At 51.6% G+C, this 15,644-nt stretch overlaps 6 protein-coding genes across 6 annotated transcripts; 4 read left to right on the forward strand and 2 right to left on the reverse strand.

Annotated features, from left to right (window-relative positions):
- Nucleotides 1-536: 536 nt before the first annotated feature.
- ALTATR162_LOCUS5324 (uncharacterized protein) lies at nt 537-2,234 on the forward strand (the record flags this gene model as incomplete). The annotated part of the gene is made up of 1 exon (XM_043312943.1): nt 537-2,234. The coding sequence occupies one exon, from the start codon at nt 537-539 to the stop codon at nt 2,232-2,234; it is 1,698 nt and encodes a 565-aa protein (XP_043168878.1).
- Nucleotides 2,235-3,621: 1,387 nt separating this feature from the next.
- ALTATR162_LOCUS5325 (uncharacterized protein) lies at nt 3,622-6,920 on the forward strand (the record flags this gene model as incomplete). The annotated part of the gene is made up of 3 exons (XM_043312944.1): nt 3,622-3,965; nt 4,015-6,721; nt 6,774-6,920. The coding sequence occupies 3 exons, from the start codon at nt 3,622-3,624 to the stop codon at nt 6,918-6,920; spliced, it is 3,198 nt and encodes a 1,065-aa protein (XP_043168879.1).
- A 972-nt stretch (nt 6,921-7,892) lies between these two features.
- On the forward strand, nt 7,893-8,517 carry ALTATR162_LOCUS5326 (uncharacterized protein; the record flags this gene model as incomplete). The annotated part of the gene is made up of 3 exons (XM_043312945.1): nt 7,893-7,920; nt 8,046-8,371; nt 8,437-8,517. The coding sequence occupies 3 exons, from the start codon at nt 7,893-7,895 to the stop codon at nt 8,515-8,517; spliced, it is 435 nt and encodes a 144-aa protein (XP_043168880.1).
- Nucleotides 8,518-9,065: 548 nt separating this feature from the next.
- ALTATR162_LOCUS5327 (uncharacterized protein) lies at nt 9,066-10,745 on the reverse strand (the record flags this gene model as incomplete). Its single annotated transcript, XM_043312946.1, has 3 exons — nt 9,066-9,900; nt 9,950-10,282; nt 10,342-10,745. The coding sequence occupies 3 exons, from the start codon at nt 10,743-10,745 to the stop codon at nt 9,066-9,068; spliced, it is 1,572 nt and encodes a 523-aa protein (XP_043168881.1).
- Nucleotides 10,746-11,892: 1,147 nt separating this feature from the next.
- Nucleotides 11,893-13,860, forward strand: ALTATR162_LOCUS5328 (uncharacterized protein; the record flags this gene model as incomplete). Its single annotated transcript, XM_043312947.1, has 2 exons — nt 11,893-13,329; nt 13,435-13,860. The coding sequence occupies 2 exons, from the start codon at nt 11,893-11,895 to the stop codon at nt 13,858-13,860; spliced, it is 1,863 nt and encodes a 620-aa protein (XP_043168882.1).
- Nucleotides 13,861-13,999: 139 nt separating this feature from the next.
- Nucleotides 14,000-15,558, reverse strand: ALTATR162_LOCUS5329 (uncharacterized protein; the record flags this gene model as incomplete). Its single annotated transcript, XM_043312948.1, has 2 exons — nt 14,000-15,251; nt 15,308-15,558. 2 exons carry the CDS (start codon nt 15,556-15,558, stop codon nt 14,000-14,002), a joined length of 1,503 nt encoding a protein of 500 aa, XP_043168883.1.
- Between the last annotated feature and the right edge of the window lie 86 nt (nt 15,559-15,644).

Below are 15,644 nucleotides of genomic sequence, written 5' to 3' on the forward strand. Positions count from 1 at the left end.
GAGTCTTGCGAACCACAGTAGCGATACCTTCCATCACATTGCTCAGCGATTACAGAACAAGATCGATACCGCAACCTATTTCTCCACAGCGCCTTCCACCTTCGTCACGGCCGCGGGCGTGGAACGTTCCTTCCAAGGCTCACTGCCCTACCCTCGTATGATTGGTTGCAGTTGCTAGCGGCAGAGTTTTCCTTCGTGCAAGCAGTGGGACCCCCCGCTACGTCACCGCGAACACAGGAAGTTTACCCCAGAAAACACTGCACATCACAGGACATTGTCGTTACAACTTCTCAAGTAATCTGGGGGTAATAGAAACTACGTTCCGAAACCTGGGGGTAATCAATATCACTCTTGCATAAGGCGGGAACACCAAAACGCCGCTACCGAGTTTCCTGGGGGTAAGAGAAACTAAGCCTCGAACTGGAACCGCATTAATCACGCCATTGAAATTCTACGGCTCGCACCGTTTCTTCCGCTTACTTCTTGGCTAACATCTGGAGCACCAATCGCAAATCCGGGGAACCTGCGCTACCAAAATGGTCACGACGGACGAGTCAAGACACCTTCATGGGTTGGTTGACATGGGCAGTAATGGCATCCGCTTCTCGATCACCGATCTGACACCAGCGACACAAAGGATTCTGCCGACTGTGTATCTAGATCGGGCAGCTATCTCACTTTACGACGCTCAGTACCAAAATGGCCAGGTCGTGCCGATACCAGAAGTTACGATCGAGCAAGTCGTCAAGTCGCTGTTGCGTTTCAAGGCGACTTGTGAGGATTTTGGCGTATCTGAGAAGCAGATTCGGATTGTAGCTACGGAAGCCACCAGAAAAGCTAGCAATTCTGAGGACTTCCAAAGTAAGATCAAGAATGCTACTGGTTGGACCGTTCAACTTTTGTCGAAAGAAATGGAGGGCCGAGTTGGGGCGTTCGGTGTAGCAAGCTCATATCATAGGCCGACAGGGCTTATGATGGACCTTGGTGGAGGCTCCACGCAGATCAACTGGATGGTAAGTCGTGTCGGTTACGATGAGATTGATATGTGCGAGAAAGGAAGTGCAAGCCTGCCGTACGGTGCAGCTGCCCTCACGAAAAGGCTCGAACAAGCGGGCTCTCCTGATAGCGATGCGTTCAAGGTATTCGAAAGCCAAGTCCTCGCGGACCTCAAGGCTGCAGTCAAGGACATAAAGATACCACAGCATCTGCTTGACCGTTCACAATCACCCGAAGGTCTCTCACTCTATCTATCAGGGGGCGGCTTTCGCGGATGGGGCTTCGTACTCATGTCGGAGCATGCAATTCAACCGTATCCCATACCTATTATCAACGGTTTCCGCACAACCAAGGATGCGTTCCAAGATACGCAGGCTGTACAGGCGGCGGTGCAAAAAGAGGATACGCCTGAAATCTTCCGTGTATCGGCCCGTAGAGCAAGTCAAGTCCCAGCAGTAGCTTTCCTGGTGAAATGCTTGTCTAAAGCATTGCCAAGCATCAAGGACGTATACTTCTGCCAAGGGGGTGTAAGGGAAGGCATGTATTTCACGGAGATGAACCCAGCAAACTGGTCGGACTGGCCCCTAGTGGCTGCTACGAGATCATACGCCAAGCTGTCGAGTCACGAGTTTGTAGAACTTTTGCAAAGAGCCAGTATGTCTACGCCAACAGCGTCGTATCAAGGACTGTTCAGCATTGGTATGACGAGAGCGTTCGCATATACTATGTTTGCACATATGGCCCAAGTCAAAGATCTTCGAGCTGGATCTGCGCTTCGAAGTACAACCACTGGGTTGTTTTCCGCCGCACATGGTTTAAGTCACGAAGACCGCGCGATACTTGCCATCTTCCTCTGCGAGCGCTATGGCGGCTACAGCTCGATTAGTCCTACGGAGCAGGACTTCTACCTTCGGATGCTGCAGCTCGTGCCAGAACACTTGCGATGGTGGTGCATGTATACCGGTCGCGTTGCTGCAGTTCTGGCTAGCATATATCCTGCGGGTACAGTCCGAGAGAAGAGGGTGGAGATGAGTTCCCAGTGGACGACGACGAAGAAAGGCAACGAGAAGTTATGTGTCGACTTCAAGTTTAGTAAGGAGCCAGACGAACTCGATGAAGGGCTAAATACGGCGTTGAGAAAGGTGGAGAAGGCGGGAAAGAAGAAGAACTGGATAGGAGGACACGGATACAAAGTACTTTTGACTGTCAATGGCAAGGAATATAGTGAGGAGGAGTAACGGAGAGCTATCATGCCTACGGCTCTCCACGGATGTCGCGATCACATAGTCTAGATTCGAGCTCGCACGAGAATAGCATTGCTCAGCACGGTGGCGAAGATCGTGAAATCCAGGCCTTTGTAATCGGCAGTCGTACCGCAGCTGACACGGGGGAAGCATCGTGACTTGTTGGGCGGTGTATAATGGCGGCTTCACTGGTCGTGCAATGGCCAGGGCTCGGAAGCGACGCACATCGTGACCTGGTGCGGGCTGGATGAGTCCCCGCCTCATCACCAACCAGTAGCAAATATGGTGCAATACGGATCCTGTAACGTCCAGACAGGCACCACGTGCAGCACGCAATCCAGTACCAAGGAGCCACGTACAGTCATGGAAACCGTTTGGAGACGACGCCAAGGATCGTGAGTTCTGCAGGACGCGTAGTGGGGAAGTATGGTCTTGAGGCACTACTGCAGCTACTGCAGCTCATGCAATTCGATACTAGGTTCTTTCGGCGGGATTGCGGAAAACTCTGATGAGGCTTTTTTGCAGGTCATGTTCTTTCGAGTACTGAAGCACCGGCTTGGGGCCCCGTTCTAATTACGTGAAGTTTGGGCGATGCGGTGCAGCGCTAGCGGGCTTACCCATGCAAGTCCGCAAATTCTGGGGAAGCTCGGTTTACGGCGGGACAGTTCAGGTACGCCGCCGCCGAGCATCCAACGACCATGAGACGAGACGAGAAGGGTTATAAAGGTGATGGGGTCCGCTCTCGCTGCTGGGGCTGAAGGTACCCTCATCGGCTGCAAGCCTCATACTTCTCTACTACTACCACCCTATCACCCTATCTTGTTATCTGCCTCCAGTGTGTTACTGTTGCACCGACAGGTATCCTGAAGATTGTAGCCTCGTACCAAGTACTTCGCTGTCACACGCACATCTTGACTGGCATCGGATGTGTTGGGCGGATACACGGACTACTGCAAGATCTATCTGTACGCAAGTTGCTGTCCCGATTCCCCAGACCCATCACACAAAGAGCGGTGGATCATCTGTCCAATTGCCTCTACTATCCTTATCCGAAGCGGTGATCGACGGCTGCGGCTCGTTGGTTGTACTACAAGGTAAGCTAACGTTCCTGCATCATAGCATTTTACGAGGCCCGAAATAGCGGTGCGTCTGACGGTCTTGGTATATTTGTATCGAACAGCCGACTAATTATAAGTTTGTAGGCTTGGTTTCGACTGCCCCTCTATCCAACGCCCCACTATCGCACGGCCGACCAAACCCGTTGCGCTCTCTTACCACGCCTGACGCGTCTCACTAAGCACGCATTTCTACCAGGCATTGCATCAACCGCTATACCAGCACCTCTTTAGAAACCCCACGACTTCAATTGTTTATGCCCAGCATGGCTTCTACACCAGTCGACGCCGCAAATGGCCACCCGGCCCATCACAAGCAGCTCGAGCAGCTCCTTCATACCCCAGACCGCCGACCTTCACCTCTTCCCACACATTTGAGCACCCCGGGCTCGGGAAGCTCAACACCTCGGATAATCCCCCAGGAAGGCTCGGGCGGTTCCGGCTATGTTGCTCCTGTATTCGAGGGCAAGGCACAGCAGATGGAGGCCGTCATGGACGGTGTCGAGGAGAAGGGCTTCATGCCCCCAGAGCTCGTAGAGTCAGAAACCAAGTGGTTCTACAACGAGCTGGGCATTGACGACATGTACTTTGCTACCGAGACGGTAGAAGCGTAAGCATGGCTGCAATTCCCTCCACGACTGCGCTAACAGACGTTACAGAATCGTCAGCCATATCCACTCGCTCTACGCCGCAAAGGTCGCCGCATACGCCAGAGACGACAAGCGCCTTGAGATCCGGCTCGACAAGGAAGCCGCTGACCACGCCGTATACATCGATACCAGCAGACCCGGTGTATCCGTCCTCGGCGGCCCTCAATACGAGCAACGTTTGGGCAAGAAGTACCTGGCTGTATCCAAGCCTGGCCTTGCATACCGTGTCGAGAGCTTCCGCTCCGAAAGCCCACTACCAGGAAGCGAAGACCAGCAATTGCGATGCTACTTCGTCTACCAATGCGACTTTGTCGACCCCAACCCCAGCGAGACCGAGACCAACATCGAGAAGATTGGTGACAAGCGCTTCCTCCAGAAGGCGACCAAAAACACCAAGGAGGTGTACCAGCAAATCCTCCAAGTCGCTGTAGAGCGTACGGGCCCAGTCATTGACCACTTCGACATCGAAGGTTCAAGAGACAAGCGTCTAGTCGTCGGCTTTAAGCGCGGAAGTGCATTGGGTCTTTTCAGTGCCTTGAGTGATCTGTACCATTACTACGGTCTGACCACTTCGCGAAAGTACATCGAGCAGTTCTCCAACGGCTACACCGTCATGTCTCTCTACTTGCGCCCGCTTCCAGGAGCTGCCGGTGCCAAGTACCCACCAATCGAAGCCTCAATCCACCAGATCACTAAGGAGGTCTCCCTGCTCTACTGTCTTCCCCAGAACAAGTTCCAGACGCTCTTCGCTACAGGCAGACTGAGTCTACAAGAGACCATCTACGCGCACTGCGTGTGGGTCTTCATCACTCACTTCCTCAACCGACTTGGAAGCGAATACACTGCTCTGTCGGCGATTCTGGACCCAGAAAACAGCGTACACGCCGAGTTGCTTTCTAAGCTGAAGCGCCGCTTACGTGCTGAGACCTTTACTGCTGACTACATTTACGAGATCATCATGACCTACCCAGAACTGGTTCACACCTTGTATCTGCCATTCGCCAAAACCCACTACGTCCAGACTAGGGGTCAGGAGGACGACTTCCTGCCGACTCTGAGTTATCTCCGTCTTCAGGTTGATAAGGTCCAGACCGACGCAGAGTTGACCGACACCATCAACAAGGCTGTTGCCAACGACCACCACGAGATGGTCATGACCGCCTTCCGTGTCTTCAACCAGTCGGTGCTGAAGACAAACTTCTACACCCCTACCAAGGTCGCCATCAGCTTCCGTCTGAACCCCACCTTCCTCCCATCCACAGAATACCCTCAGCCGCTATATGGAATGTTCCTTGTCATTGGCTCTGAGTTCCGTGGTTTCCATCTCCGCTTCCGTGACATTGCTCGTGGTGGTATCCGTATTGTCAAATCCAGGAGCCAGGAAGCCTACTCCATTAATGCGCGCTCCATGTTCGACGAGAACTACAACCTCGCAAACACGCAGCAACGTAAGAACAAGGACATTCCAGAGGGTGGCTCCAAGGGTGTCGTACTCCTTGACTTCAAGCACCAGGATAAGGCCCAGGGCGCTTTTGAGAAGTACATTGACAGTATTCTTGATCTACTCTTGCCTCCTACCAGTCCTGGTATCAAGGATCCTATCGTCGATCTCCACGGCAAGGAAGAGATCCTCTTCATGGGTCCAGACGAGAACACTGCTGATCTCGTCGACTGGGCCACTGAGCATGCACGCAACCGTGGCGCGCCATGGTGGAAGTCTTTCTTCACTGGAAAGAGCCCGAAGTTGGGTGGTATCCCTCACGACCGATATGGCATGACGACATTGTCTGTCCGCGAGTACGTCTTGGGTATCTACCGCAAGCTTAACCTCGATCCCAGCAAGGTCCGGAAGCTGCAGACAGGTGGTCCAGATGGTGACCTTGGCTCGAACGAGATCTTGCTCAGCAACGAGAAATATATTGCCATTGTCGATGGTTCCGGTGTATTGGTCGACAACAACGGTATCAATCATGAGGAGCTAATACGCCTAGCCAAGGCGCGCAAGATGATCAACGACTTTGATGCTTCGAAGCTTTCGCCGGAGGGCTACCGCATTTTGGTCGACGACACCAACAAGCGACTACCAAATGGAGACCTTGTTTACAACGGCACAACCTTCCGGAACACCTTCCATCTTCGCAGTGATATGCACTACGACTCCTTCGTTCCTTGTGGTGGTCGACCTGAGTCTATCGATCTGTCAACCGCCAACAAGCTCATTGTCGACGGCAAATCAGTAATTCCGTACATTGTGGAAGGTGCCAACCTGTTCATCACGCAAGATGCTAAGCTCCGTCTCGAGAAGGCCGGTTGCATCCTATACAAGGATGCTTCAGCCAACAAGGGTGGTGTTACTTCTTCCTCGCTTGAGGTTCTTGCATCGCTTGCATTCGACGACGAGAGCTTCCTCAAGCACATGTGTGTCGGCGAAGACGGTCAGGCTCCAGAGTTCTATAACAACTACGTTCGTCAAGTGCAAAAGACTATCCAGAACAACGCACGTCTAGAGTTCGAGGCTATCTGGAGAGAGCACCAGAACACTGGTCAGCCTCGTAGTGTCCTTAGTGACACGCTCAGTAATGCGATCACGAAGCTGGACGAGGAATTGCAAAACACTGAGCTGTGGAACAACGTCGAGTTCAGGGAGTCGGTCCTTAAGGAGGCGTTGCCGAACATCTTGCTTGAGAAGATTGGTCTAGACAAGATTGTTAAGAGGGTAAGTCGTAACCAATACTGTACAATTGAAGCATGAACTAACAAACATACAGGTACCTGAAAACTATCTACGTGCCATATTTGGAAGCTACCTCGCCAGTCGCTTCGTTTACGAGTACGGTGTATCGGCTAGTCAATTCGCTTTCTTTGACTTCATGAACAAGCGTATGGCGAAGGGCAGCAAACCAGCTGCTCACTAGGAGGTTGTCACGAGTAATGAGCATGAGCGTCAGAGCTCAAAAGGCGTTTTGGAATGGATTCAAAAGTTAACTGAGGAGGCTCAGAGATATTCTCCGACCATGGACATGGACGGCGCTTAGGGGATCCCATCATATGGGTGCTGGGACGGGCGGCTATTTGGCTGTACCAACGAATGATAGATGAATACAAGTGATTCAATTCATGGCATGCTAAGAATATCGTCAAACATACATCTGTTCCTGCGGCTCTTTCTCATAGCAGTTACAATCCATCGCGATAATATGGTAGGGCCGCAGAGAGCGGTGTGTCGCGAAGCGGGCAAACAACTCTAATAACAAAAGATTACGGTGCTGAGTAGGCTATTTCAGAACAAAACAGTCTGATCGGGAAGCCTCTATAGAACATGACTTGGTTTAGCGGATCTCTCATTGGCCCAGCTGACCTTGCCATGCGTTGTTGTGATGAGACACGTCCTCCGTCTCGCTTGAGAGTTAAAGTGCGAGCTTCCCCCGCCCGTTCTGGCCTCGATCTCCCACTTTCAACAACAACAATCTCTGTCGCATCCACAAACCATACCTCAGATATTGTCGCCAATAGTTGTAAGTAAGTCGCCTGCATTTATTTTCCTATCTGTCTACGTCACTGGCGCAAATCTGCATGTCTTCGCCTGCTTTTGTGCGCTTTTGCAAGGCACGTCAGCGTCATGCCAGCAGCTTTTCGCGCTCATTCGGCATAACGCGCTTACCTTACCTTCTTTCTACATGCATAATGGTCGCCTTCGTCTTATCCATCTGCTTTTTCGGTTTTGGAAGGAATAGCTTGTTGGAAAGCTTCGTATCCCGCGCACTGCTTCCACACTACGTGGCACGCGTGCTAACTTTCGTCATCCAGCTTCGACTCACCACTTCACACGCCACAGAAACACTTCAGAGACACCTAGTCACTACTCAAGAACGTCCAGAATAGACAAGATGGCTGCAACTACGCGCGCGAGAACTGGTAAGCTTCCTCACTACTTCACAAGCTCGGCATGTATATACCGCCTTGCACTGCCCCAATCACGCCCCAATACCCCGAGCGTCCTTACCAAACACATACAGTAATGTACTGACATCTATACAAAGGCAACTCCAAGCCCCGTCTCGTCCAGCAGATTGAAAACGCAGTCGCGCCCACAAAACGAAGCACGACTACCAAAGCCAACACGTCGAAGCCCCGCACCAGCAAAGTGGCTTCTGGTCGCGTTACCAAGCCCAAGGCTACTACTACCACGACTACCACTAAGAAGACTACTACGACCAAAAAGCCTGCTGCCGCACCAAAGAAGACTACTGGCGCGAATGTGAAGACTGTGAAGAAGCCGAGGACCAAGACGGAGAAGGTTGTGGATAAGATTGTGGGAAAGGCAGAGAACATTGTTGGTGATATCGAAGGCAAGCCAGGAAAAAAGGTAAAGCATTCTTTATATCTTGCAAATTAGAGAAACACGTCAACTAATATACTCTTCTTCTCTAGGCCGCAGGTACCGCCAAAGCACGAGGCACAGACTCGACCACCAAGCGTGCCGCACCACGAACTCGAGGCGTCAGGGTCTAAGACAGGTCTTTTGTTCGTTTGCTCTGCAGAGCATCACCGAGCCGACGACGTTGTTGGTCTCTTACCTGCCTCGCTTGCGCCGTCATCTGTTCTGTCTAAAACAAGATGAGCTGAGATACATGGTATCCATCGTGTTTCTCTTTTTTTATTTTTATGAGTTACGATGAGCATTTCTTCTCCTTGTTGTTCTGTTTGTGTTCGGAAAGTGTATGATAAGATACCCAGGCGTTTTTGATACTTTTGTTTCTAGACAATGAGACTGTTATCAACCAGCATAGCCGGCGAGGCTTCATTGTGTTGACCTACTCATGATGCTAGTAGGTGGCTTGTTCTTTAGGATAGGGTAACGTGTGTTGGCAGAAACCGGCGGCGAGGTGGAATACAGGGAACTATGCCCTGAAGACTGCAGTATCTCCTGACGAACAGGACTGAACGACGACAGCACCTTGACGATGAAGAAGCAAAGGAGAGCAACCATGCGTACGGGAAGGAGAGAATATAACGCTCATGGACATGTAAATTACCCCCTAAAACCACTCATGTTCACTCTACCGAAAAGCAACCCTAACTTCCTTAGCAGGCTGCAGCACAATATCAGCATGCATTCCCGGCTCCACACCCCCCATCCTATTCTCCACCGTCTCAAACCGCTGAAACAGTCTCACAAGCGTATACCCCATCTCAGTAAGCGCAAACTGCTGACCAATACAGATCCTAGGCCCCCCGTTGAACGGGACATAGGTCCAGCTCTTCGGGGTCCAAGAATTCCACCGATCGGGTGCGAAAGCCGAGGGAGGAGGGAAAGAAACAGAAGTGGGCGGGTACAAGTCTGCGCGGCGCTGCATGACGAGGGTTGAGTAGCCGATTGGTGTGCCCGCGAGGACACCGATAGGTTGTGTGCCGTCTGGACCACCGCCGGTGGGGAGCGTAGTGTCTTTGAGGGACATGCGCACGTTGTATGGGACGACGGGGTAGAGACGGAGGGTTTCGTTTAGGATGTGTTGGAGATACTTCATGTTTTTGAGGTCCTCGTAGGTTGGCTGGCGGTCTGGACCAACTGTTTGGAGGATTTCTTGACGCAGTTTGGCGGTTATGGTCGGGTCTATGGATAAGTGGTAAATTACCCATGTTAGGGTGCAGGCTGTTGTGTCGCGGCCTGCTAGGAGCACGGAAACGAGTTGGTCGCGTAGCATGGCTCGGTCGCGTGTGTAGCCTGCGATGGCGTGGAGGAACGTGTAACCTTCGTCGTGGTTTGTCTTCTTTTCGAGCTCTTCCGGGGAGAGTGCGAGGGCTTTGTCGATGAAACTGGAGACGAAGTCGTTGATGATGTTGATAGAGTCGTAGAAGCCCATCCGCTTTCGAGGGATAAGCCAGTTTAGAGGTCTGCTTGGTGTTAGTGACAAGCTGCAGATATACAAGCAAGTAGACATACCCGACTCTAGCTACGAAGCTCTGTACACGCTGAGCGTTGTAGAATGCATCTGCGAAGACTGTTTTTGGTTCATCCAAACTGCCTACACTCTGGCCAAGTAGGAAATGTGTAGCTGCATCCAAAGTGTACCTGAACATCATATCAAGCGTGTCGATCTCACCACTTTGGGCGATCTTGGAAATAAGAATTTGGGTATGTTGTTCGAAGATGTCAATATCGCTGAGGCGATCCTTGACGAATTGTGGTCGGATGAGCTGACGTGAGTTATGCCATAATTGCCCATCGGTGGTGAAGATGCCTGTTCGAAAACTGTTAGCCGTCCATCCATTGAGTCTAAGTGTGTATAGTTATTCCACACAACGCGGGGCCGTGGGTTCCGCTCTCTGGTACACGTACCGTTGCCCAAAAAGGTATGCCAGTCCTTCCTAAACTGCTCTCCCTTGCCATAGTCCTTGAACTGCGTCGCAAGAATAGCCTTGATGTTCTCGGGTTCTGCGGTCAAAAGCACGCGCTCGCCTACACCAGCCTCGATTGTGTAATGGCCTGGACCACACCATTTCTCGAACATGCCAACCCACATCTCGTATGACTTGTCCTTCAAAGCATATGTGATGACTTCGTACGCCATGTCAAGGCCGTATGGGACGTATGTCTTTCGGACTGGCGCTCGAGCGCCGAGTTTGCGGATTCGCGCATCGATGTAGAATCTCTGTACGACTCTGTAGCCGATGAACAGGACAGCGACGGCGCCGAGTAGGTAGGGGGTCGAGATATTCATGATCTTGAGCTCGGTCATGACGAGTGGAGACGAGTCTTGGAGCCTATAGTGCTTTGCAGGTTGTCAGCAACGCATATAAGGCAGCATTCACATGAAGAACATGCGTCGCGCCGATTGGACTACCGGCGGGTAAACGACTCACTCTTACTTTAGACTCTCGGGACGTCAAGGAAGCCGAGTTTTGACAGCTGCCTTAAGCATGTTAGGAGCCAGCAGCCAATTGGTGCCGCGGGGTCATCCTTCTTTCATGGCACACAAGCTTGCCATGACCTCTTGCCTCCATCCATGGTGCAATCAGAACGTCGCGTGCTCTTTTGACACCTCGGTATGACATCTGAGAGCACTCGTCCCGCAAGACTCGCTATTTTCGACGTAGACGACGTATGTTAGAGGCTCGCGTAGCCATGGTGCGCTCATGCACATGCTTGATGCCCTGTAAAAGCGGGGAAGGACGATCGATATAGTTGGGCAAAGTGGGGATGGCTGTGGCATCGTGCCGCCCGGGCGAAGTCTGGAAGACTTGGAAATCCGATTTCCGTGCTGCTAAAGCAACATCTTTATGGAAAGCCAACAGCTCAAGAGATAACATGTTTGCGATCTGATAGAGTTTTAGTTGTGCGCTTACTGAGTACGTGCGATACGGATACCTTCCATCATCTCACGGCGATCGCCTGGACTGCCGAGGCGGCTGCATCTTGCCGTCACCATTGACCCGCGGAAACCCCAGAAGATTGTTAGTGATGCGGAGGACGCGTCGCAGGGTGCATCTTACACAACTTGAAGCTAACGTCGAAGCCGATGGAACTTCTCTTATACTGCAGACGAGGCTGAGGCTGAACGCCTGCACGTCATCGTACTTTTGCTTGAAGGCGCCCCACTAGCTTCCATCCACCCACCTCTCGGCGAAGGGTTGCGATACCACCTCAAAGTTACAACTCGACGGCCTTCGAGCAACGCTATACAGAGTATCCTAGACATTAATATATCACCCGCCGTGGTTACCAGGCATACCTGGAAGCTGGGGCTGTGTGAGGCCGTTAGAGCTGACGGATCGGGCCTAATATCTCCTTGCGCCAGTCTTCAGACTTGTACATAAATTGCACTTCGTCATCAGTCTCTCCTATCCTTCTAGGTGTTCTCAGTTTCTACTTGATTTCTTTGCAATATGAGACTTGTTGTACCTACCACACTATCTTTTCTCATATCTTCAGTTGCGGCCGTATGGCCGATACCCGTTTCACATGAGCATGGCGACACCGTTCTTTTCATCTCGAAAGATGTGCCATTCTATTGGTACGAAGCTGGCGCAAGAAATGTAGGCTCAATCATAGATCAGATTCCCTTTCTCTTCGCATCACATTCTAACAGCAGCCCCGATATTCAGGACAGCAGCGAGCTGAAGCTACGCAAGACCTACACAGAACCAGTACTCAGCGAGGCTTCCGGGAATTCTAGCCAACAAGGCGTTACCAGCGAGGACATTATCGAGTTCGCTATCAGTTCCACTTGGCAAACAGTTTTCAAGAACAACTTCTACCCATGGAAGTTTCACCCTCGAGACTGGAATGAGCCATCTCCAAACTCGTCAAATACAACATACGTCTCTCGCGTCGATGTCAAATTGCTCAAAGCCGATCAGCCGAATGTCGCTAAGCCGCTTGCTGGAGAGGTCGACGAATCTTATAGTCTGACCTTAACAGAGCAGGGTGTTGCAAGCATCAGCGCAAATACCAGCATAGGGATAGCACGAGGCCTGACGACATTTACGCAGCTCTTCTATGCACACTCCAACAAGCAGGATGTATACACCCTTTCGTCACCTGTGCGGGTATTCGACAGTCCGAGATTCCAGCATCGCGGCATCAATCTCGATACCTCACGCCACTACTTCTCCACAGCCGACGTCAAACGGCAAATCGACGCATGTGCTTACAACAAGATGAATCGGTTTCACCTCCACGTGACAGATAGTCAGTCCTGGCCTTTGGAGATACCTTCCATGCCTGAGCTATCTGCCAAGGGGGCATACCGTCCAGATCTAGTATACACCGTAAATGACTTCAGAGACTTCCAACGCCATGCAGCAATTCAAGGCGTAGAGATGATTACCGAAATCGACATGCCAGGCCATACCTCAAGCATACACCATAGTTTCCCAGAACTAGTAGCGGCATTCGAGCAACAACCAGACTGGAATACCTACGCCGCGCAGCCGCCAACCGGCACACTGAAACTGAACTCTACCGCCGTCTACGATTTCGTCGAGAAGCTCTTTAATGATTTACTCCCGAGAGTCTACCCGTACTCAGCGTACTATCACACTGGCGGTGATGAAGTAAACCGGAATGCATACTTACTCGATGAAACGGTAAAGAGCAATGATTCGGCTATCCTGCAACCCCTCATGCAGACATTCGTTGATCGAGCCCACGATCAGGTACGCGCCATGGGACTCACACCTGTGGTATGGGAAGAAATGCTATTGGAATGGAACTTGACACTTGGCTCTGATGTGATTGTGCAGTCGTGGCGGAGCGACGAGGCAGTTGCACAGATCACCGCAGCGGGGCATAAAGCCTTGGTTGGAAACTACAACTACTGGGTAAGCGAAACTTCGTCTACATATATTCCAACCAATAACTTCTTCTCCACCACTTCCTGCCCTCCCAAGAAACGATGAATCGCGTGTACTAACAAATGGCAAAAGTACCTCGACTGCGGTAAAGGCCAATGGCTCAACTTTGACCCCTCAGTCAGCGCCCAATACTGGCCTTACCAGGACTACTGTGCTCCCTTTCATAACTGGCGTCTGATCTACTCGTATGACCCCTTATCCGGCGTTCCTCCTGAGAACCAGCATCTCGTACTAGGTGGTGAAGCGCATATGTGGGCCGAGCAGACCGACCCCGTTAATGTCGATAGGATGATTTGGCCCCGTGCTGCTGCGGCTGCGGAGGTGCTTTGGTCGGGCGCCAAGGATGCGTCGGGCCAGAATAGAAGTCAGATTGATGCGGCGCCTAGGTTGAGCGAGATGAGAGAGAGGCTGGTGGGCAAGGGAATTGGGGCCGAGCCGATTCAGATGCCGTACTGTACTATGGAGGGGAATGTTTGTCAATTGGGGTTTACTGGGTGAGGCGAACATGTAGAATGTTGAAGGGAGTATAGCAGTAGGTTGCGAATGAAAACGTCCAGATCCGTCATACATATTTCCCTCTCCCTTTCCTCAACGCCAACCGCCCTCCATATCTTTGTTCATGATACTGGGTATATCATCAGAATTCCATGGCATCAGCACCTTCCTCCCTCTCCCTCTTAAGCGCTGGTTTCTCCTCATCCACCAAGCCCGCGACAAACCGTCGGAAATAATCTACATATGGCTTTAAGCTCGTCTTCTCCCAATCTTGCATCTTCTTATCAGTTTCTTCGCCCGACCAATCGTCGATTTCCTGAAGTAATTGCGTGACTGTTGGAACACTCAACGGGTCGAATTCTTCCACTTTCCTTGTATCAATTGGGACACAGACACGACCTGTTCCGGGATGAATTACGAATGGTGATTTGAGCAAATGGTTTAACTTCTTGGAGACTTCGGCGTCGAGACGGGGGTATGTGTATTCTAGGATGATGTCTTGTTTGGCTTCGAGGAGGTCTTTGGGCGTCTTTGACAAGGCACCGGATTTTGCTAACGCGTCGATGTCGGCCCATTTTGATGCACTAGGGCGGGAGGGTGCCGAGTCCCATTTCTTCTGTAATGCGGCTTTGAGAGTGGTGTCTGGAATGAGGTTGAGGAGGTGTGCAGCCTTTTCTTCTGCGGCCCAAGGGTCTTGTTCGGCGAGGATGGTGGTTTGAAAGTGCTCTTTCAAAACCGCCAAACTACGTTCGAGATGTGGATGTAGGGGTCGTCGTGCATTTACTCTCTTGCCGCCCTGGTCTCCTCCTTTGAGCAACTCGAGATAGCCGGCTACAGAGCGGCGCTTCTGGTCGTCCATTTCTCGTGCGCGCTTGTCACAGACCCAGGCGTGGGCTCCTCGACGACCGGAGTATACCCAGAGGATGTGTTTAAACCCAAAGTCTTCCCGTAGAGCAACATCGATGGTCTTGATGGCCATTGTGATGAAGCCCCAGCACTTCAGACAGATACTCGCACCCGTGCAGCATGTTCTGATATCGTCGTAATCTGTCATATCAATATCAAACACCAACTCTTTCATCAATGGACGGAATGAGCTCGCTTTCCGCAATGTCTTTCTATCTCTCGGGTTCGTGCTGTACATGGGACCGATTTCGAAACGTGAGGGCAGCATGTTTATGCATTGTTTCCGTAGTAAATCGGCTGTTGGAAAAGACTGGTAGCGTAGGTATGCGTCATTGGGTAGAGTGAAGGCGAATTCGCGGTGTGCAAAGTCGTTGCTGGGTGTTGCGGAATGGTTCAGCCATTGGAAGAGAGGGCGGAAAGGGAATAAGCGTTGGTAGAAGGCACGCATAACATCTGGATCGGAGAAGGAGGACTTGGATGTGATCTTGCTATAGGTTTATGAGCGAGTGCCATGGATGTGATACTTCAGTAGGTGGGGGCGTACATTGGTGCGGGTTGCGAGAGATCGTCTTGCGACGTAGGTGCTGGCGCACTCGAAGCAAACTCTTCGTCTGAATCCTCATCATCGAAGAGCTCTTCGAGGCTTACTTTGGGCTTCTCTACTACGGCAGGTGTGGGTGCGTCGTCCATTGCAACATCTTGCGTCTCTGGTTCGGTTTTGACAGCATCAGCTTGGGAAAGTGTCGCCGAGGACTCCTCTGCGGGCGTTGATTCTGACGTAATCGAATGCGGCATCTCGGAAATCATACGAGTAGATTTTGACGTATATGTTGTGAGAACGCGGATGCTGAGGGTGAAAGAGTTGGCCGACGCGTTCGCGT

This window comes from Alternaria atra (assembly GCF_907166805.1).
Source record: "Alternaria atra isolate CS162 genome assembly, contig: 25, whole genome shotgun sequence".
NCBI lineage: Eukaryota > Fungi > Ascomycota > Dothideomycetes > Pleosporales > Pleosporaceae > Alternaria > Alternaria atra.